This window comes from Gobio gobio (genome assembly GCF_949357685.1).
Source record: "Gobio gobio genome assembly, chromosome: 4".
In the NCBI taxonomy this organism is placed as follows: Eukaryota; Metazoa; Chordata; class Actinopteri; order Cypriniformes; family Gobionidae; genus Gobio; species Gobio gobio.
Genome location: NC_137100.1, coordinates 34,707,032 through 34,730,926, shown reverse-complemented (window position 1 = coordinate 34,730,926; position 23,895 = coordinate 34,707,032). Strand labels below are relative to the sequence as shown.

Genomic DNA, 23,895 nt, shown 5'->3' with positions numbered 1-23,895 from the left:
TCAGTGTTATCCACTATCACACATGGCTCTGGCTCAGGATCATCATAGTCGTCATCGTCATCATCATCATCGTCATCGTCCTCATTGCCATAGCATTCTGGGCGCAGGCAGCGAAAGCAGAACTCCTCGTCGCAGTGGGGACAAATTATGTTAGGGCACCCCTCACCGTTGTGTGTTAGTAGGGCATGACATCCCGGACAGGCCCTGAAGTACGGGCATCCTTTCACCGAGCTTTGTGGTTCACTGATCAGTTTCGCGCTGAAGAGAGCAGCACGGAGCGCACAGTTTGGCAGCATGCATGAGTTGGTGGTCGAAGCATCGTGTGGCCACTCGCGGTGACATGCCCAGCAGAACTGAAACACGCACCTCATCGATTTAGAACAAGACCTGCAGACCGCACGCTGACCGTCCAGCTTTACGATATCAGACAGCTGACAACGAGGACACTAAAAAGTCAGACAGACAGTGAACATTCAGCCTTTAGTGACCTGAAGGATACATCAGTACTAGGTGGGGACACATGCCTTTTGTCACTAGAGCCAACCACTAAAAAGTTGAACGTTCTATATAGAATGAATGTGTGTTGTATGAATAGCCTATAATTTGGGCGTTGTACAATCTCCATGTTGTGACCTACTACCAGCGTCAGTTGCATCGCTTCACTGCCTTTCTGGAAAGGTGTGGTCTTGTGGGATATTAAAGTGTCTATCATATGCAAGCTTCAGAATCTTGCCAGAAGTAATAGGTCATCCGCATACTTTTTGCCTACTTTTTTATGAGCACTATGAATTCAGACATAGGCCTACTTCTTGTCACATACTGTTTTTTGTCTAGGCCTATAGGGAATTATGTAATTTCAGATGCAGCCATTCTCATGATAATGACAATGAAAGTACATCCAAATTTCATTCATACTACACACATTCATACTATATAGAACACACATTTAAACTAAATGTAGTACTTATACAGTATGCAGTTTCGAACACAGCCACTGTCCTTATGATTGAGTCATTGAATTATTCACTCAACTGATTAGTTCAAAAACACTGAATCATTCTGTAACAGGGCTACTGTGTGCTGGTTGGAGATGCAATGCAGTTATTAATTGTGCTGGCTTCATTGGAACTATTTTTGGGGGCTGAGCAATAAAAAAAGAAAGCAAATTTGTTTTATTTTTTATAATATTATGTATTATTATATCTAAGTGTTGAATAAAATTCACTGTATCAGTGTATAACTTGACTAGCAACATATTGTGGTACATACATATATTTTGGAAAAATAGTTTTACACTCAGTGCTGATCCCTTGAGTGCACTAAATTGAAAATGTTCTTCCTATAGGATGATGTTACAATAAGAGCAGATTGTAAAAATTCATGAAAATAAAAGCACTACCTTTGGACTGTCCATGGTTAAAATGTTCCTGTTCCACATCCACGGATGAGAAACCTGCGAACAATACAGAGAAATACTGGTCATTTAGAGTAACTGGTCATGTTGAGTGTTTAAGCCACTGGAGAACAGCATATGCAAATTCAACACAGTCACAGTTTTCAAATCAGGCAGGAAAAGGCCAATTAGTCAATGCCTATTTTTTAATACAATGAGACATTTATTCATTCCTACAGAACAAGTCAATTCACAAATGTCAATTCTATGAGCTGAATGTTCACAATGATAACAGAACATGTAGAGGGAAGTCATAGGGATAAAAAATAAAAACCAAACAAATACCTTTTTTTATCAGCAGATCATAAACACCATCTTATACACTCGTCTGTGCCTGAACCTGTATGTTCCTGTTTGTATAAGCACATGCAGCTTGAATGAAGGGGAATACCACAGAACCCTGTAACTTTCACTTTGTCTTCACTCACTAATCTCAAGCACAACCTTATATGACCTTTTTTCACTGCTTCCTAACTGATTATATGACAGGGTGGGATCACTTTAACTGACTCTAACAGTGAGTGGAAGATTTATTGTCTGTTCAGGTTACAAACTAATTTATGGTATTCACATATTTTTTCTCTTCTTTTTAATGTGATATGATCTGCATTTAGTTATAATAAAGTTTTAGTTATAGTGTTGTTGGTTTTTTTTGTCAAATTTGTATGTTAATATTCCAATCTTAAAACTAATTAATTATCATCATTTTTAATAAGATTAAAAAATACAGCTGTGCTTACAATAAAATATTTTGTAGTATTAGATATACTTGTATTGTATTTGTCAGGTTTAGATGGTTTGGCATACAAGTCTGACAGTATTATACTTCAATATTTAATTGCACTTGTCCCAAGATTCTATCACACATTTCATCTTAGCCAAAACGATCACAGACAATTTTTCACCATCAAGTTTTTATATTCTTTTGAATGTTTTTTTAAACAACGAATTTATGTATTTAACTAAATAACTTCGATTTTAATACAGTTTTTAACTGGAGCAGCCTGAGAAAGTCGACATCGCCATCTTGTGTTTACATAAACAAACGAATGACTCGAACAAACTGTAACTGTATGTTTTGGCAGGACATATTACTATAGACCTAATAACTAATTTAATCTGTCAATTCATACTTACTTTGTCTATTTGTAGCCTACTTCTGATAAACCCATGACATATCACAACCAACAATGTAGAGATAAACTGTACAAAAGGTTCGAAGTGCGTTACCAATAATAGTGATAGTGTTCTCAATAAAGTGTTCTTGATGGTGTCATAGGTGTTGCCGAATTTCAACTCCCTGCCAAATTGGTTGCCTATCATCCCACACCTAATCATAAACCTAATGGGGACTGTAATAGGCCTACTCTGGCGGGGGTCAGAATTCGGCACAGTAACATGTGGCACAACACCGTTCAAATAGCCTACTCTAAAGAGAAGACTACGGTGAAAAGTTTGCAATACTAATAATAATATATATTTAATATATTTTTTTTTAAATAAATATTTTATTCTCGCCAAGGCTGCCTTTATTTGATCATATTTTAAAATGTTTATTTCTAAACATTTTTATTACTAAATAAATTATTTTCTACGATGACAAAGATGAACATAAATACCTGCCACAAACAGTCATTCGACAGACATAACCATAGGCGTACTAAATTTTCCACATTTTACATTTATACAAAACTCATTAACACAATGGTGCATTATACGTCACTCAGGGTGGTTCCTAACACTTGTCAATCTTTACAAATTATTAGGAAATGACAGCGTTCAGGCGAGGCGCTGTTGAAGTTTGTTTGTTTGTGATTTAATATCTATGAGTAAGTCTACAATCAGTAGTCCATGGATTTTTTATTTAATTTTTTATCTTTTATCTCGTAGGTACAATAATAAATTGTTCAAACAGGGTGTCATTCAGAAGTGATAAACTTATGAATTGCAGGTCGGAACACATTCATGTATCGAATCATATTCCAAACATCGCACTTAGGCAATGGGAACAACATAATCAGGGAGATGTGGAGAGTACACACAGTAAAATAACTTCTCACTTTTAACACGAACTATGTGTTTGTTACGAGGCGGAGTAACACTTTTTAGGATCTGATGTTCTATTCCACAGACACAATAAATGTCTATGTTCTATTCTGTAATGCCGACCAATGACGGACAGACCTCAAGCGCAATGGGAGGAGCGTGCACACAAATAAGTGTTCGTGTGTGTGTGTGTGTGGAGTTTTTCCCCAACCCTATAAACTCTGGACCATATCAGAAGAAGGTCATTTCATTATATAAGTGTGACACAGGCACATAATTGTAAAGGAGTAAGATGGGAGACATTTTAGAGTGCAGCTGTTCAATGGTGTTGTGTTGCATCGGTTTCGTTACGGTTGTATATTTCCTGCTGAGGTGGTCATGGCAGTGCTGGCATGGGTTCAAGGCGTACATGATCTCTGAGATCTGGCAAACGGACTTGAGGACATATGGCCAGTGGGCTGGTAAGTCTTTCCTCACAGCTGCAGAGTGGGTTCCTTTCTCATCCTGTAATAATACAATTATCCGTTGTTTCGTAGATGCAATAGCTACAGTGGAAGGAATAATTACAACCAAGAATACTAGTGCCATGTATGCATTTCACTGTAGGCTAAATGTCTATGGCAAGCCGCCTTCACTAAATCTATTTTTGCGTTATGAATACTTTTTATTTTTAGTCACAGTAACTATACCAGTGTTCATTACAAATGACCCATTTTGCCATTTAATTATTTGTGGCTATATGCATGGCAGTTGCTGCTGGTAGGCTACCTGTTCTAGTTTTATTAGCAACTAATCATCACATACTAATTACTTATTTATTTATTAATTATATACAATTATCCAATTATTCTACACTATAATATCTTTATAAATGGTTACTGGTAGCATATATGTTCATTATTTCTTTCCTTTTTATGAATAATGACCAACTGAATTGATCACTATTCAATTCACTACTAGTACTAGCATCTAATAAGTAGTTAATAGTAAGAATAGAGTAGGATAATATATTAATCACTATGACATTACATACTAATACTTAAAACATGTACTACTTATTTTTAAGGAATTCAAATGGCTTGCCATTAAAGTCTGGCCATGAAGATTTCGCCACAGCATTTGTAAAGTTTTACAAATTAAACAACATTTTTGACATTTTTGAACATAGAAACAGACACTCTTGTGTTCTAAAATTATTCCAGTTATATTTATATACAAGCTGCCTAAACTCATTTACTCATGCTAATGTAAAGTAAAGTTGTCTGCTCTGGATTTTTTTTTTTATTAGACCAGGAAACAGGTTTTGCCACTTGTCTGTGTTAGTTAGACTTAGATGTTAGTGATTAATCTCTTGCCCCTGCTGATGATAAAAATAAATAAAAAAATCAGCATGATTTTTGTGCTGGTCCATGCCGGTTTGTACCGCTCAGCACAAGTCTTCTGCTGGACCATGCTTTAACCAGCAAAACCCTTCTGATTAGCTAGTGGACCATAGGGAGTCTGTCAGGCAAGTGAGGCAGCAGGCTCTTGCTGTAGCAGGACAGATGTTTGCGGTTAAACAGCATGAACGGGCGTCGCACCAACATCTAGTGTCCAAAACACAACATGTGGTTTTGACCTGCTTGGCTATTTTATTCTGCAGGGGTGTTCTTTTCAATTGATTGGAACAGTTAGTACTTGTTCTTTTCATTGATTGGAACAGTTAGTACTCGTTGTGCTCAGGGCATCAGCACAGCCAGAAACTCATCATTGCTGCCTTGTCAGACTTAAAATGTGTCCAGGCAGGGATTCCAGGCATAATCAAACACCTTTGAACATCAGATACTATTGAAAGACAATTATAGTGGCTAAATGTGGGTGATCTAATGATAACTGACCGCAGAACACGAAAGAGGAAAGAGAGCTGATGTTTGAAATGGACAGATTTCACAAAACTTTCCTCTGTCTCTCACAGTTGTAACTGGAGCCACATCAGGGATTGGTCGAGCATATGCTGAAGAGGTCAGTAAATAACTTTTTTTGAAAACATTTATTACGTGGGAGTGTAATAGCATCTGTTTTGATACTAAAACCTTCACTAGTACAGATCTTTGTAGTTTGTATTTAACTATTTATCCAAGATGCATAGATAGGGGTTCTTAAATATTTGACTGCGCTTAAAACACCCTTAGCCATCACTTTAAGACAAGAAGGGTCAAGTTTGCTCTATAATTGTCATTAAATTGCTATTTTAGAGCAGTGTTTGATTGTATAGGCGAATTGCCATAACAAACCAGCCTGGAAGTCTGATATCGTAGAGGATCCAGATGCACTAGTAATTTCCGTTTTCCAAAATCTGCATGGATGTGGTCAAGTATTTTATCAGATTAAAATCCAGCGCTCTCTTGGCCGTTACAGTGTTTTCTTGTCCTCAGTCAAGGAAGAGGAAAGTAGTCTGATTAACGAGAGGATGTCCATCACACTGTAACGGTATGTGACCCAGAAGATCACAATCAAACATAAACTTTAATCTTAACTTCACAGGAACATGCAGATGGGCAAATGAAACAACAGGGACTAGACAAAGACTGAGTGAATAAGAGGAACTTAAATAGTGAACACAAACAAGATAATTAAACAGACACAGCTGAAGTAAATTACCTTATAATGACAGTGACCATGGAAACAAGGAGTGGCGGGAAACTGAACAAAGGAACACTCGGGTCACAAGCTAGAGCTCTCTCGGGACTCGGGTCACGGTCTGGAGCCGTCCACTTGGCTGGAGTGGAATGGGGTAACTGTGGCAGAGTGGACTGGTATGTGGAGGGTCAGGGTTTAGGGTGAGCTGGAGTAGCCTACATGCTTTCAGGAAGGGACCAGATGATGATTGTCCTCATAAACAGCCTCAACTATGAAATCAGAACCATTTAAATAAAGGACATAATTAATGAAGTTTGTTACAGACCTATAACAATCGCCAGCAGAAAGGACATGGAATAAGTTATCGTCCAGTCCCATCCGAAAGCAGGCATTGACTATCTGATCACTCCAGCTCACCAGATAGCAATACTCACAAAATTCCTCCACATACCACTCCAAAGGACAACCTCTCTGGTGGATGGAGAAGGGGAGGTGATAATCAGGCATTTTTTGGTGTTGGTCTTGTCATCTGTAACGGTACGTGACCCAGGAACAGGCTGAAGACTCAAAAGATCACAATCAAACATGAACTTTAATCTTCACTTCACATATGCTGACGGGCAACAGAAACACAACAGTGACTAGACAAAGACTTAAATGGTGAACACAAACAAGATAATTAAACAGACACAGCTGAACTAAATAAACTCAATGATGGTGCCCATGGAAACAAGGAGTGGTGGGAAACTGAACAAAGGAAAAAAATCAAAAGGCTTGTTCGACTTCATACAGTGCTGCACAGACCGATCGGCGGCTGACTTGAAGCAGTGCATTCTGGTTAGAAATTGTCCAACTTGAGACAGCGCTGACGCCACGTGACAGTGACATCTGCCATCAAAGGCCCTGTCCCAAATGGCACACTTTATGCACTTTCGGTCTTGTGGACTTACAATGGCTGCAGCGTGCGCTTGTCCGTTAAGTCCACGAGACCTTAGGGTGTCCCATTTGTCATTTTAGGTCTCAGAAGGGTGCTCGCGAGTGCCACCTTTGCGGTCGATATGCGCCTCGATGCGCGCTTCTGCCGAGCCCGCACTTGTGTGGGTTCCGCAGCGGACTTCTTCCTGAAAGTCAAAACGTCGTTACGTCATGAAAGTGCAGACACATAGGAAGACCGCAAGGGTTTAGGGTGCCATTTAGGACAGGGCCAAAGCACCGCGAAAGCGATTCAAGAGCAGCCGGCTGGTTCATTCTGCGCAGCTTCTCCAGAGCGGCTGCAAGAGCGCTGATGACGACACAGCTGGTCCACGATTGGCCAGATTCACCGCATGACAACGAGCACGTGTTTATTCGGACACCTTCAGTTCCACTAATGCTCACAAATCAGGTTTTTTTTAACAGTAAAACCTGTTTTAATGTAGTCGTACTTTGTGTCATGTTTATCAAAAAACGGATTTAAAAAAAAAGTAGACCCCACTTCATTGATAGATTGATTGATCTTGTATAAACAGATGCTGTATTAAAAGGAACACTCCACTTTTTTTGAAAATAGGCACATTTTACAAGTCCCCTAGAGTTAAATAGTTGAGTTTTACCGTTTCTGAATCCATTCAGCCGATCTTTGTATCTGGCGGTAGCACTTTTAGCATAGCTTAGCATACATCATTGATTCTAATCAGTCCATTAGCATCTCATTCAAAAAATGACCAAAGACACTTTCAATATTTTTCCTATTTAAAACTTGACTCTTCTACAGTTACATTGTGTGCTAAGACCAACTGAAAATTAAAAGTTGTGATTTTCTACACCTATATGGCTAGGAACTACTTTCTCATTCCTGTGTAATAGTCGCGGATCTTCGCGGCAGTACCATGGCTGCAGCAGCACAATGATATTACAGCGCCTGAAAGTAGGCCCCAGCTAGGTAACTTTCAATGTGACCGGCACTAAGTTTGTGTAGTTGCAGAGAGAGTTTCAGGCTTGCAGCCGACAAATTGTGTTGTGGATTTACCTGTGTGATTAGCCATGGTTCTGTGTGTTGTAAAGGGCTGTGATAGTAAGTCGAAGGTGTATACTACCACCATGTTTCACAGAATACCAACGAATCATTGCGCCGCTGCAGCCATGGTACGGACGCGAAGATCCGCGACTATTATGCAGGAATGAGAACGTAGTTCCTAGCCATATAGGTGTAGAAAATCGCAACTTTTCATTTTCAGTTTGTCTTAGCACACGATGTAACTGTAGAAGAGTCAAGTTTTAAATAGGAAAAATATTGAAAGTGTCTTTGGTCATTTTTTGAACAAGATGCTAATGGACTGTTTAGAATCAATGATGTATGCTAAGCTATGCTAAAAGTGCTACCGCCAGATACAAAAATCGGCTGAATGGATTAAAAAACGGTAAAACTCAACTATTTAACTCTAGGGGACTTGTAAAATGAGGCTATTTTCAAAAAAATTTTAGTGTTCCTTTAAGCAGTACATAAGTATTGAATGAAAACATCTCTGAAACATCTGTGTATTAACAAATATTGCATTTATTTCACTTCAGCTTTGATAAAGTATACAAACACAGCGCGGGTGTCACTACGGCAACCAGAAAGTGTCCGATTTCACATCTCCGTTTGCAGCTCCTGCACGTGGTTACTCTTCGCCGATCGGTTGTATGCAGCCGCGACGATGTCGAACACACCTAAACACAAGCAAAACAGACTGAACATGTGTTTGCGTATCTTATCAAAGCATTGAAAGACTCCTGTGATTGACTTCCACAATGGCTTTCATTCTATGGACAAAAATTTGAAAAGGATGGCAATAAAATCACAATACTACTATTTCCTCTATATACACATGCATATACTGTTTCTTTTGTGTATTTGTATCTTAGCTTGCCAAACGAGGATTAAACATTGTTCTGATCAGTCGCTCAGAGGAAAAGCTCCGCAACGTTGCCAAAGAAATAGGTGAGCTATAAAGTGGAATTGGAAGAAAAAAAAAAGCAGCTTCTCAAAGAAGTTAAATCTGCCATCAGAACAGACACAAATCAATTTGTGTGCATTACCTTGACCACACTTTCTGAGACTTCCGAATATGACTGAAAACAGCCATAACGTTTTTAAACTGTCATGAACCATATTTGCATATATACTACCAAAAGAACTAGTTTTCTGTGAGAAAAACTGTGGTTTTATTTTTACAGAGTAAAAATAGCACAAATCATCTTTGTACTGTTTGTGTTTGTTCCAGAATCTCAGTACAAGCGACAGACACATGTGATTCAGACAGACTTTACAGAAGGCCATTGCATCTACCCAGTTATCGCACAACAGCTAGCGGGGCTGGAGATCGGAATTCTAGGTAAGATAATGATCAAGAATGATGTGTACAATGCAGTGCGGATGGTGTAAACAATGAACTGAATTTTGACAAGCCTTAGAGGGGGTCATTGCATAAATGTTTTTTATTTCTGGATCCCAAAATTCGTAATTTAGTTTTACATGACCAATTTTTTTTAAATCCTTTTTTGCTATTGTGAAGACTACACTTTAATGTAAATGAAGGAAACTGCTAAATGTAGACTATATGGCACCTAAGGTTTAAAATATATATATACATTTTATTTTTATATATAAAGTAAAGCTGCTTTGTGAAAATCACTACACAAATTAAATTGGAAATTTAAAATTAGCTTTTTTTGTGTTTGGTCATTCTTCCCCGATATTTTACTTTCATCAGCAGTTCAATAACTGGAATAATAGAATAATAACATCATGATCATCACCTATTGATTTTTAGGAGCAATAGTGCTTACCTCTGCCTCATTATTTCAGTGTAACTAGCTGGGGTAAATTTGTAAATACCACGTAGGATTTTTCTATGCATAAATATTAACACTAATGTATTAATGTAATTATCTCTGTAAAATTCACAGATGCTGTTATTTTCTTATTTTCTATGTTGTAATTTCAATTTTTCTTAGCAGAAGCTCCATGCTATCAACAAGTAGGATAATAAAATACAAATCAATAAATAGGTGAAGAGAGGTGCATAAATGATTAATGTCTTCTCTTTTCTCCATAGTGAACAATGTAGGTATGAACTATATTGGGTTTCTGGCAAATTTCCTGGATGTCCCTGATCCAGACCAGGTCTGAAACACCTTTTCTACACCACACAGCTTGACTTTATTGTAACCTGAATCCATTGTATGAGAGAGTACTTTATATAACAGACATTCTTCTGTTTCCAGAGAATCACACAAGTGATAAACTGTAACATGCTGTCTGTCACTCAGGTAAGAGAACCTGTACGTCAACCTGTTTACACATGGCCTGTCATACAATATACCTTCTTGACATGGCACTAGCATATATTGCATACATAGGTCATTCTAAAAATGGGTGCCATTTTATGTCCTACATATGCATTTAAAAAAATATACTTGATGGATATGGATATAACAATAGATGTACATTATATAGATATAATCCAGTATTGCACTGTCACTTTTCAAATAGTTTGGGGTCAGTAAGATTTATTTTTCTTACATTAAATTAAAAGTTTTATTCAGCAAGGATGCAATAAATTGATCAAAAGTGACAGTAAAACTTTTACAAAAGATTTCTATTTCAAATAAATGCTGTTCTTTTGAACTTTCTACTCAACAAATAATGGTTTCCACAAAAATATTAATTAATTGTAACTTTTTTTTTTTTTTGAGCAGCAAATCAGCATATTAGAATGATTTCTGAAGGATCATGTGACACTGAAGATTGGAATAATGATGCTGAAATTTCAGCTTTGCCATCACAGGAATAAATTACATGTATATATATATATATATATATGTGTGAGGAAAATAAGTATTTGAACACCCTGCTATTTTGCAAGTTCTCCCACTTAGAAATCATGGAGGGGTCTGAAATTGTCATCGTAGGTGCATGTCCACTGTGAGAGACATAATCTAAAAAAATAAAATCCAGAAATCACAATGTATGATTTTTTAACTATTTATTTGTATGATACAGCTGCAAATAAGTATTTGAACACCTGAGAAAATCAATGTTAATATTTGGTACAGTAGCCTTTGTTTGCAATTACAGAGGTCAAACGTTTCCTGTAGTTTTTCTCCAGGTTTGCACACACTGCAGGAGGGATTTTGGCCCACTCCTCCACACAGATCTTCTCTAGATCAGTCAGGTTTCTGGCCTGTCGCTGAGAAACACGGAGTTTGAGCTCCCTCCAAACATTCTCTATTGGGTTTAGGTCTGGAGACTGGCTAGGCCACGCCAGAACCTTGATATGCTTCTTACAGAGCCACTCCTTGGTTATCCTGGCTGTGTGCTTCGGGTCATTGTCATGTTGGAAGACCCAGCCTCGACCCATCTTCAATGCTCTAACTGAGGGAAGGAGGTTGTTCCCCAAAATCTCGCAATACATGGCCCCGGTCATCCTCTCCTTAATACAGTGCAGTCGCCCTGTCCAATGTGCAGAAAAACACCCCCAAAGCATGATGCTACCACCCCCATGCTTCACAGTAGGGATGGTGTTCTTGGGATGGTACTCATCATTCTTCTTCCTCCAAACACGTTTTGTGGAATTATGACCAAAAAGTTCTATTTTGGTCTCATCTGACCACATGACTTTCTCCCATGACTCCTCTGGATCACCCAAATGGTCATTGGCAAACTTAAGACGGGCCTAGACATGTGCTGGTTTAAGCAGGGGAACCTTCCTTGCCATGCATGATTTCAAACCATGACGTCTTAGTGTATTACCAACAGTAACCTTGGAAACGGTGGTCCCAACTCTTTTCAGGTCATTGACCAGCTCCTCCCGTGTAGTTCTGGGCTGATTTCTCACCTTTCTTAGGATCATTGAGACCCCACGAGGTGAGATCTTGCATGGAGCCCCAGTCCGAGGGAGATTGACAGTCATGTTTAGCTTCTTCCATTTTCTAATGATTGCTCCAACAGTGGACCTTTTTTCACCAAGCTGCTTGGCAATTTCCCCGTAGCCCTTTTGCAGCCTTGTGGAGGTGTACAATTTTGTCTCTAGTGTCTTTGGACAGCTCTTTGGTCTTGGCCATGTTAGTAGTTGGATTCTTACTGATTGTATGGGGTGGACATGTGTCTTTATGCAGCTAATGACCTCAAAGAGGTGCATCTAATTTAGGATAATAAATGGAGTGGAGGTGGACATTTTAAAGGCAGACTAACAGGTCTTTGAGGGTCAGAATTCTAGCTGATAGACAGGTGTTCAAATACTTTTTTGCTTCTGTATCATACAAATAAATAGTTAAAAAATCAGAAATCCAAAAAATGTTTAGATTATGACTCTCACCGTGTACATGCACCTACGATGACAATTTCAGACCCCTCCATGATTTCTAAGTGGGAGAACTTGCAAAATAGCAGGGTGTTCAAATACTTATTTTCCTCACTGTATATAAATATAAACCAGTAACTTTAAATTGTAATCATATTTAAGTTTATCCAAAGTTTTAACTGTAAATTGGTTTAATAGGCCCTCATAACATATCTTTGTTATTTTTTACATTGATCTGTGATACTGATAACAAAAAGAGTTTGGTGGCGACAACAACAGTGATATTCATGATAATGTTGTTGATTTGTAGATGAGCAGACTCATTTTGCCATGCATGGTTGAAAGGTAAACACGCAGCCGGCTCTGATCTTATCTATTACATTATGAAAACTGTGTTTATACTTTAACTGTGGGCTTGTGTTTACTCTTAGGGGGAAAGGCCTCATTATAAACATATCATCAGAGGCAGCCTCTCAGCCTCAGCCAATGGTGTCAGTGTATTCTGCCACTAAGGTACAACTTTGTTACACACAAACCAAATTGCACATGTTTCTATGTTTGAATAAAATGCAGCCTTGCACAAACAAAAACAACAACTCTAAAGTGACTAAAATGTGTCCTGCTCTTCTCTCACACCCAGATATTTGTTACATATTTCTCTCGCAGTCTGCATGCAGAATACAAGTCGAGAGGAATCACGGTTCAAGTAAGTTCAGTACTAGTAAATATCTTGTGCATACATTGTTTGCCAAACCTTGATGTTGTTTCTCTTCCTTTGTCCAGTGTGTAGCCCCGTTTATGGTCTCCACAAATATGACTCATAATGTGCCTGTGAATCCACTGGTGAAAAGTGCTGGTTCTTTTGCTAGAGATGCTCTGAACACTGTGGGTTACACAACATACACAAGTGGATGTTTAACTCATGCACTGCAGGTAAACACCACACACAAATCAGTTTGTACAGTGTTTAAAATACACACATTTCAACTGTGTGTCCTATATAAAGATACAGGGTTAATGTGTGAATGTAGAAGTCTGAATATGTTATTGAAAGATAACTTGCCATCCTTTGTTGTTTCAGCACATTGCTCTGTCTGTTTTTTTCCCGGGCTGGCTGCGTCTCTCATCCTTTTGTGTAAAACACATGGCAAAATTTGCTCGTAGCATTGAACCGAAATTAAGGGAGAGGATGGCGCAGACAAACAACAAACAGGACTGACACAAAACCGTGGACCACAGAGATTAACAAAATATAGAATCATATGCCTAATGATATTAACAATAAGAACTATAAATACAAACTGTTTCTACTGCAGTGACAGGTAATCAGATGCATTGTGACAAAAACACACATATACATTTTCTGGTAAGTTGACAGACCTAAGGTCAATGTAAAACTAACATTTATTCATGAGTGTATTTGTATAGGAATCAGCAGTCTCAAACTATTGAGCCTTTGCCCACCAGTCAGGGTAATTTTTGAAAGAGGTTGCTGTGTTTATTTGATCAAAAATTCAGTAAAACAGTAATATTGTGAAATATTATTACAATTTAATATAACTTTTCTATTTGAATATATTTTAAAATTTACATTTATTCCGGTGATGGCAAAGCTGAATTTTCAACATCAATACTCCAGTCTTTAGTGTCACATGATCCTTCAGGAATCATTGTAGTATAGAGTGCAACAGTCGGGTTCCGGAAGTTCATTTTCTCCTTAAGGAAATAGATTTTGAACCATACACCAGAAGACAGACCTACTGTGAGCTACAAGGTTGTGTATCCATGGTATTTGCTTCTGCTGAAGCCATCAGCCCATGTTTGGTTTTTATTTTATTTTTTTATAATCCTGTTTAACAGTGGAATCACTGGTGAAAAACTACATTACCCATGATGATGTACAGAGAATTACACCAATCAGAGTTGAAAAATGCGACATCGGTCTTTAGCTCCGCCCACTCCCATGTTACACTGTGAATGACGTAATCGAGCCAATTTCCCTACGCCTTCAAACTACTCAAATGTTTATAAACATGTATATTTTTCAGTAAACTTAAAATATTTTTATACATATAATCAAATTTATATTTCTCTAGCATTTTTTGATTATGCTGTTCGCAATGCTTCATGGGATTGTAGTTCTTTACCTCACTAATACTGTTAAGAACACAGTCTTGTACCTCTTGTCTGATTTAAAAATGTTTTTGTTTCAAATCAAAGTTTGTAGTGTTGTGATTCACAGCATAGCTGATTGGCTCTTAAGTCTTTAACAAAGGCTTCTTTAAAATCCGTATGGGAAAAAAAGGGGAAAAAAAACCTTCCAGAACCAGCGCCACTGAAAAAGGGGGTGGGAACTGTTGCACTCTATTCTGAAGTGTCAAATGGTCAAAAAGAGGCACAAATTCATTTTATGTGGGATCTTGTTCCATTTACCCTGCTGTTGTTTTTTTTCTGCGTTCTAAATTTGGAAATGTGAAAATGATCCATAGGACAGGACTGGAGCACATAACTACTTTATAATAACTAGTTTATATGGTCAGTTATGACTTTTACATACATAATGTAATGCTTTACCAAAATGTGACAAGAACACACTCTAGGGTGGAACAGAATTATACTTTCAGCATAAAGAATGAGGCAATGAAGGAAAAAGATGACTGAAATGTTGTGTTTAATCAATTAGTCTTATGTTCACAAACTCTACATTTAGTCATAATTGAGCTATTGTACAGTCTATACTAGTGCGGTGTAATTGCAGTACCTCCTAACCTGTTAAGCTAAATTGATAATCAAAAGATCATGATTTTATACTGTGATTGTATGAAGATTGTAAGAATTCTAAATAATCCAGATTATATGTAAACTGGATTGTGTAAAGCAATTTTTGCATACTCAAACATTTTTTTATAAATTTTTAAATATAATAATGTATGCACAAAATGGAATTATTGTACAGCTATGATAAAGGGCTGATATTCTTGGGCTTCTGCATTGTTTTTTTGTTAATGCTAACAGCTTAACACATGCACAAATGTGCAAAATATTCAAGTATTATTTCAAGCCAGTGTCCCTTTTCAGTTCCCAAAGACCAGCAGACTCAATACAAACATCATCATCAGCTCTAAACCAATCAGATGCCATTCATGATGTCTCACCTCTGCCTTTAGCCAGCCAGAACATTCAGAAGTATAAAAAGCATTTTAACTGTAAAAATTGCAAGAAACACACAAAATCAACAACAAAAGGTAAAGCAAAATGTCAGGTGAATTTCATGAGCCAAAATATGAAATCCAGACCTATTAATGAAAACCACAAGACACACTTTCATGCTTTCTCCCTGCTTTCTCTTACAAACACACACAAAAAAGTAATAATAAACAACAACATGTCTGTCTATATGATTATACAAATCACAGTAAATACACCATGAATGCACAAATCCATTGTAAGAACTCTAATCGGAAAGCTGGGAACAGCATTTCTGCCATTACACCAACAATTATCCAAACCGGTGAGGAGGACTCACTGGCCTACAAGCTCTAACTGGGTCAAAACAGGGTCAGAGGGTCTGTTTCATACGAAGAACAAGCAGAAATGATTAACAAAATGCTCCAACAGTGCATCACAATAGCAAAAAGCAAACAAGTAAATAAACAGGTTCATTTCGCCCCATATTACTGTGCAACAATAACCACGTCTCATTCAGACAAACTCTTTTCTTCATCCTAATTAAAGTCAATGCTATTTTTTCCATACGGTGTCTTGCATAAACACAAAAACATGGATCACAGGATCTGTTTAAAGATTTACACTTACTGTCTGACACTTGAATTAACATAATTAGCAATTCAAATGTACATGCAGACACTTTACACAAATACAAAACTGTTCCTGTTTCTGTTGATGAGATCAAACGGAGATGTATGAAGATTGCAAAAATAACTGCACGCTGCAACATGATTTGGCAGTTTATACCCATAAACCCAAATTCCATCTTTAAATAACATTTTATTATTATATTATGTTATTTATTTTAAATAACAATAGCACATACTCCACTCATTTATTATGGTCTTCAAAATCACCCACCATTTAAGCACCATTTGTACACTTGTATTCCACTCCCTAATATTTCTTATGTTCCTCTCTATCACACAAACACGCTTTGGTTATTGTTTCTCAGAGCTCAGTACATGTGACTGGTGTGACCCCGTGAATCAAGAGAGCTGGGCCTAGGTCTCGCGTCAATGCGTCTAGCTGCATCAGGTACTGCTGTGACAGCTCAGAACTGGAGGGAGGGTGGGGCAAGTACAGGAAGCGCACTGCCGCCGTAGAGCTGTGTTCCCTTAGCAGGGCATTCACGGCACACAGGAACTCTTCAGACACTTTTTGCCTCTCTGAGCCTTCCCCTCTAAACATGCGTGCCACGTTATCCCACGCCACAATCTTAATAGAGGCACGAATCCTCAGCTTGCCCAGCAACTCTCTAAATTGCTCCTCTTTAGCCAGCCAGCCCTGGTCTCCCAATTCAGACTCCACACAGACGAATATACGTAACCTTGCACGGCGCCACCTGCTGGCCATGTTTAACACGCACGCCATCTGAAGCAGGAAAAGACTGCACACGTCTGCATAACTGGCACTGTCTGGGGACAGTAGGTTTGTCGGCCACACATCGATGGTGTCCATGCTGTCATTTCCCCTTTTGCATGTTACACCTTTGCTCTCAGGTGGTAGCTGGAAGAAGTACCTGGCTAAACAAACATTCTTGCCCATTTTTATGGCATCAAGGATGATGCTCACATACTCCTCAGGCTGCAGCGTGCGAGGGCTCTCCGCATGGCGAACCGGTGAAAAATGAGCCTGTAAGGATGGGAGGTCAACCCCAAAATTATCCCCCTCACCCCTATCGCCCTCACAAAAGACAGGGTCCTGCAGGAAGTAGTCCTCTGGGTAGCAGTTGTCATAGAAGCCCAAGACCAGGGTATTAGGCTTCATACCTCCTGGAAAAGAAGAGAAAGTTTTTGTTGTTATAGTGGTTATTTTGACTACATTTTATTACAAAAATAAATTCTCTACATGTTAAAGTTGGCAGAGGACCGGCTGAGGAGAATTGAGAAATCACGACTTCTGGGGAAATGCAAAGCATGGCTCTACCAACATAGATTGCTGTCCAGACATGTGGCTGTTGACACTGTATGAAATCCCTATGATAAGAGTGTGGAAGGAGTGGAGAGGAAGATCAACAAGTACCTCCGAAGGTGGCTGGGAATTCATCCAAGTTTCACTTCAGTAGGCCTCTATATAAGGTCAGGACAACTACCGTTCCCCTAGTTATCTGTGGTGGAGGAATTTAAGGTGGCAAAATGTAGAATTGTAATGCCATACAGAGACACTCAGGATGAGCAAGTCAGAAATGCAGGCATTACTACAAGATCAGGACTCAAGAGGGCCGCCAATACCTCTGTTGCACAAGCTGAAAGAATGCTGAGGCTACGTGACATCATCGGAATGTCATGCACAGGGAGAGAGGGCATCGGAGCTTCCCATTTTGAACAATGACACAACAAAGACACCAAAGAGAGGAGGGCCATGATCCAGGAGCCTGGGCTAGATGGAACCTTCCCAAGAGGAAGATCACATTGATTGATCTATGGAAATTGGAGCCTATCTGTATATCCTTCCTCAAACTGATCAGTATATGACACAATCCCAAACCCAGCAAAACTGCATAAGTGGATTAAGAGAGAGGACCCATAATGCAAGCTTTGTGGGGAGAGGGGTACCATGGCACACATCCTGGTGGGTTGTAAAACAGCACTCACCCAGGGAAGGTACAGGTGGCGCCATAAGGTGCTCATGATGCTTGCTGATGCTCTGGGGCAGCAGAGATGTAAGAAACGGCAAACACATGGGAAACCAACACCATTGATCAAGTTTGTGAGAGAGGTTGAAAGAACATCAACCACATCAAAGAACTTTCTCCAGATGGCCCAAGCCTGTGAAATGAAGGTAGACTTTGGGGGTAGGCTGCAGTTCCCCCAGACAACCATATATGGTTTTATGGTCTGAGGAGAGGAAGAAGATCATCTTGATTGAACTTACAGTCCCGTGGGAAGAAGCTTGTGATCAAGCCTTTGTAACAAAGAGTGCAAAATACCAAGATCACTTGCAACAATGCCAAGAGAAAGGACGGCAGGTATGGCTGTTCCCAGTTGAGGTCGGCTGTAGAGGATTCTCGGCCCCGTCAGTATGGAGAATGATTACAGCCATTGTATTGACAGGAAAGAAGAGGAAGGTCAGTTCACAGGATGGGGTAGGCAGCAAATAGAGACTCTTGCTGGATATGGAACAGGAGAAAGGAGCAAAGATGGAAGCCAAAGGGAAAAAATGCAGTGATTTGGCCACCACTGCCGACCCGCCAACTGAAGAGGGTTTCGGTTCAGGGTCAGAACACCCAATGAACGTTGGATACCGTCTGATGACATCAACTCCTCCTGGCCAAGGCTACATTCATAAAAATTTTATTGAATTGGCAGTTTTTGATTCACTAAAAAGAACTGGCTCACAAGAGTCATCTGTTACTGAAATGGACTACACTGGTCGTGCTGTATTTTTTTGATTCACTGAAAATAACCAGTTCACAAGAGTCATTTGTTTGAAATCAGTTTACAATGGTTGTGCTGTATCTTTATGAATAAGAACCAGGTGGTTGTGCTTTATCTCTTTGAATAAGAACCAGCTCATAGGAATCTTTGTTTGTGAATCAGGCTACAGTGGTTTTGAATGTTTTTGATGTGCTAAAAAGAACCGGCTCACAAGAGTCATTTGTGTCTGAAATGGACTACACTGGTTGTGCTGTATGTTTTTGATTCACTAAAAAGAACCACCAGCATGTAGCCCATGAGGGCAAAAGTCAATGAAAAGTCGTTTCTTGCCATTATTTCACCACACACTTGACTTGACAGACTACAAAATCACACTCACAAATCAGATTAACGGTTTAAAGGAATGTGATTTATCATAAAATCTGTAAATGCCTAACCCCAAGTCTGACTGACACAAACAGTGATTATTTACAGGTAACTCAAGATTATTTTCAGCTAAACTGAAGGAAGCACTTTCTTTGAATACCTTTAAAGTTCTCTTACAAACTGCTCTAAAGGGAACATGTTGCTTTTTTCCTTCTGATTTGAGTACTTTTATGGTATTTTTAAGCAGTCTTTAAGTTTTAATTTGTGAAATAATTTGTGCTGCCATCTTGTCTAGGACTCTGTGTCTAAGATTTCACTGGCTAGGTACTTGTATTTTTGTACAATAGCAATGAAGATCAATCTAATCTAATAGATGCCTTCTGGCTCTGTGTCAAAAAGATAACCCGATCAGGAAATGTCTCACCCAGTCCAGTGATGCGGAGCAGATGTTGAGTGCCCTGCCTGACGGAGGGAGAAAGAGTCAGATCCACAAAGGCCTTCACACCCAATTTATCCACCAGACTCAACCAGAAATTATACTGCGGCTGCACCGGGTCTGAGGGCAACACGTCTGTGAGAGAGAGTTCAGAGAGATTACAATTGGTCATTTGTTCCTTTCTATTTTGACGACCAGTGTGCAACAACGTGATAAAAACGAGTAATGGTAAAACAAGATTACAGGAGGAAGAGTGGAAGACTGTTTAGTATATTAAAGGGATAGTTCAGAAAAAAATGAGAATTCTATCATAATTTAGACGTTTGCCATTAAGAAGATATTGAGTTAACGTCTCAAGAGGTTTTTTTTTCATACAATGGAAGTTGGTTATCGACATTCTTCAAAATATCTTCTATGTTCCACAGAAGAAAGAAGTCATACAGGTTTGGAACGAGTAAATCATGATAGAATTTACATTTCTGGGTGAAGTGTCCCTTGAGGTATATGAACTCTAAAATAAATAATATAAAGTCATCTATGGGGGTGGATGAGCCTGAGTTTGCAGCCAAACTGAGTGAAATGAACAGATTACAATGGAATTAGCAGAAAAATTATATTAGCTGGAAAAATGTAACCGAAACAAAACAACATGAGGTATTTTGGCGCATTTCACTTCTGTGAAAAGTGTAAAACCCCTGTGACTCTGTGGTGTTATCAAAACACGGCTCTGTTTGTTTGAGCATCCTGACCAGCCCCGCTCAGCAACAATGACCCCGTTTACATAAACTTTGGAAATGTTTTGGAATGCTGCTTTCTCCAAAAAGTCTGGACTAGTCTGGACTAAAATGCTGCTTTTTTCTTTAAGATTAAAGGGTTTGTTCACCCAAAAATGAAAATTCTGTTATTTATTACTCACCCTCATGTTGTTCCAAACCCGTAAGACCTTTGTTCACAAATTATAAGGGGAACACAAATTAAGATATTTTTGTTGAAATCCGAGAGCTTTCTGACCCCCTATACACTCTAAAAAATTATTCAGTGGCTTAGTAAATATCACAGTAATAATTAACTTTATTAACTTAATAAAATTTCTAAATATCATTTATTTGATGGTTTGAGTTGAACATACCAAAATAATTGACTAAAAATCCAACAGTTAATTTTGTCTCAAATTTACAGTTATATTTCAGTTTTTTCCACTAAAATAATTTAGTGTTCGAATAACCAATTATTTATTTCAAATATACTTAATATATTTGTGAAATTTCTATCAAAATATTTGAGAAAGGAGAATTAAATCAATCCGTTTCAAGAACCACAAATATTACTTAATTCAAATCAAGATTATTCATATTTAACACGCACTGAAGAAATTTAGTAAGTTTACTTGATTATAACACTGCACCCCTCCCTTGACGTGACGACGGCTCGACGGTTGATTGAGCTCTGCTGTTTTCTTCTCAGGAGTTCTTTCTTCTCAGCGTCGCAGAATTGGAACATTTCCTCTGTGAAATTCAGGTTTGTGTGTCTTATTTTATCTATAAAATCATTACTGAGTTAAAAAATGTTTTATTTAGTGCAAAACAACATAAGTTACAGGGACGCAATGTGAGTAAACGAGTGCTGCATTGACGCCCCTGGTGCTACTGCCTTGCTCAAAACACACGACTTTATTCCTTAAGATAATGAATATAATTAATTTGGATGATAAAATGTTCTTAAAACTGTGCACTGTTTGTTTATTGGCAGGTTATGGAGTCAGGCGCGTTGCAGCATCTTTGAGCTACGAGTGAAACGTAGGCGGTCTGAAGTTCAAAGTCCAACGCAAATAAAAAAAAAGAAGAAGTGATTTCTAAATTTACTTTGACTTGCATTTCATTGCAGACAATATGAACACAAAATATTTCATGTTTTGTCTGGTCAACTTCATGTCATTTGTAAATATGCATCCTTTCCTGTCATTCAGACCTGCAACACATTTAAAAAAAAGTTGGGACAGTAAAGCATTTACCACTTTGTAATGTTGCCATTCCTTTTCACAACACTTAAAAGACGTTTAGGGACTGAAGACACCAAGTGATGAAGTGTTTCAGGTGTAATTTTGACCCATTCTTCCTGCAAACAAGTCTTAAGGTGGGCAACAGTACGGGGTCTTCATTGTCGCATTTTTGCGCTTCAAAATGCGACACACATTCTCTATTGGAGACAGGTCGGGACTGCAGGCAGGCCAGTCAAGTACCCGTACCCTCCTCCTCCACAGCCAGGACTTTGTAATGTGTGCAGAATGTGGTTTTGCATTGTCTTGTTGACGTCCCTGGAAAAGATGTCTTCTTGAAGGCAGCATATTATGCTCCAAAATCTCTATGTACTTTTCAGCATTAATGGTGCCTTCACAGAAGTGCAAGTTACCTTTGCCAAGGGCACTGACACAACCCCATACCATGACAGACCCTGGCTTTTGGACTTGTTGCTGGTAACAGTATGGATGATCCTTTTCTTCTTTGGTCCGGAGCACACGGCGTCCATTCCTCCCAAAAAATACCTGAAATACTGATTCATCTGACCACAGTACACTTTTCCACTGTGTGATGGTCCATCCCAGATGCCTCCGAGCCCAGAGAAGTCAACGGCGCTTCTGGACACTGTTAACATAGGGCTTCCTTTTGGCACAGTACAGTTTTAACTGGCATTTGTGGATGTAACTACGTATTGTGGTACTTGACAAAGGTTTGCCAAAGTAGTCCTGAGCCCATGTGGTGATATCGCTTATAGATGAATGACGATTCTTGATGCAGTGCCGCCTGAGGGATCGGAGATCACGGTTGTTCAGCTTAGGCTTGCGCCCTTGTCCTTTACGCACTGAAATTCCTCCAGATTCCTTGAATCTTTTAATTATGTTATGCACTGTTGAATGTGAAATATCCAAATCTCTTCCTATCTTTCTTTGAGGAACATTGTTTTTAAACATTTCAATAATTTTCTCATGTATTTGTTGGCAAACTGGCGATCCTCGGCCCATCTTTGCTCCTAAAGGATTAGACCTTTCTTGGATGCTGCTTTTGTACCAAATCATAATTACAATCACCTGTTGACATCACCTGTTTCAAATCACATCATTATTTAACCATTTTACCTCATTACTAGCCCTAAATTGCTCCTGTCCCAACTTTTTTTGAAATGTGTTGCAGGTCCGAATGACAGGAAAGGATGCATATTTACAAATTACATGAAGTTGACCAGACAAAACATGAAATATTTTGTGTTCATATTGTCTGCAATGAAATACAAGTCAAAGTAAATTTAGAATTTTTTTTTTTTTTTGCGTTTTCCATACTGTCCCAACTTTTTCTGATTTGGGGTTGTAGTTGCACAGATCTAGGCCTGGGCGATATATCGCATGACATTGTTAGGCGCATCTCGTCAGTAAAGCCGGTTCCTTGATTAGTAGTAAATCGCCATCACCTGCTTTCAGATAGAGCGGCATTTACTACACAGAGCCGTAGTTCACTGACAAGCTGAGACATATCGCATTAATGATCACGGACGTATCGCCTGCGATAATTAATGCGATATGTCTCAGCTTGTCAGTGAACTACGGCTCTGTGTAGTAAATGCCGCTCTATCTGAAAGCAGGTGATGGCGATTTACTACTAATCAAGGAACCGGCTTTACTGACGAGATGCGCCTAACAATGTCATGCGATATATCGCCCAGCCCTACACAGATCAACTTAATTTTTTTACTTGCATTTGCTCAGCTCATATGGTGTATGTAATTGATTTCACTGCTTTAAAATGTACTCAATTTTATTAGTGTAAAAATGTTTCACCAAAAAAATTGAGTAAATCATAGTAAACGTTTTTAGAGTGTAGACAGCAACGTAATTTCCTCCTTCAAGGCCCAGAAATGTAGTCATTGTTAGACATTGTTGAAGTAGTCCCCGTGAATACGATGGTTCAACCTTAATGTTATGAAGCACTGAAAATACTTTTTGGGGAGAAAAAAAAAAAAAAACTTAATTCAACAATTTCTTCTCTTTTG

General features: G+C 38.7%; 2 protein-coding genes and 1 long non-coding RNA gene across 3 annotated transcripts in view; 1 reads left to right on the top strand and 2 right to left on the bottom strand.

The window, feature by feature from the left end:
- Positions 1–309: 309 nt before the first annotated feature.
- LOC307125500 lies at positions 310–1,875 on the bottom strand. The gene is made up of 3 exons (XR_013816384.1): positions 1,739–1,875; positions 1,400–1,453; positions 310–446 (listed from the first exon to the last, which is right to left on the bottom strand). It is a non-coding gene; the product is annotated as an uncharacterized lncRNA (long non-coding RNA).
- A 1,836-nt stretch (positions 1,876–3,711) lies between these two features.
- hsd20b2 (hydroxysteroid (20-beta) dehydrogenase 2) lies at positions 3,712–15,427 on the top strand. The gene is made up of 11 exons (XM_079815352.1): positions 3,712–3,960; positions 5,454–5,500; positions 9,005–9,080; positions 9,364–9,474; positions 10,198–10,265; positions 10,367–10,411; positions 12,755–12,789; positions 12,876–12,957; positions 13,085–13,150; positions 13,228–13,377; positions 13,526–15,427. Exons 1-11 carry the CDS (start codon positions 3,792–3,794, stop codon positions 13,661–13,663), a joined length of 987 nt encoding a protein of 328 aa, XP_079671478.1. The 5' UTR covers positions 3,712–3,791; the 3' UTR covers positions 13,664–15,427.
- slc12a9 (solute carrier family 12 member 9) overlaps positions 15,405–23,895 on the bottom strand; it is a 21,566-nt gene continuing 13,075 nt past the window's right edge. The window contains exons 13-14 of the mRNA XM_079815332.1: positions 19,843–19,989; positions 15,405–17,447 (exon numbers count right to left, since the gene is read on the bottom strand). Of these exons, the coding sequence (XP_079671458.1) occupies positions 16,624–17,447; positions 19,843–19,989 (971 nt within the window). The 3' untranslated portion in view covers positions 15,405–16,623. The remainder of the gene's footprint in view (positions 17,448–19,842; positions 19,990–23,895) is intronic.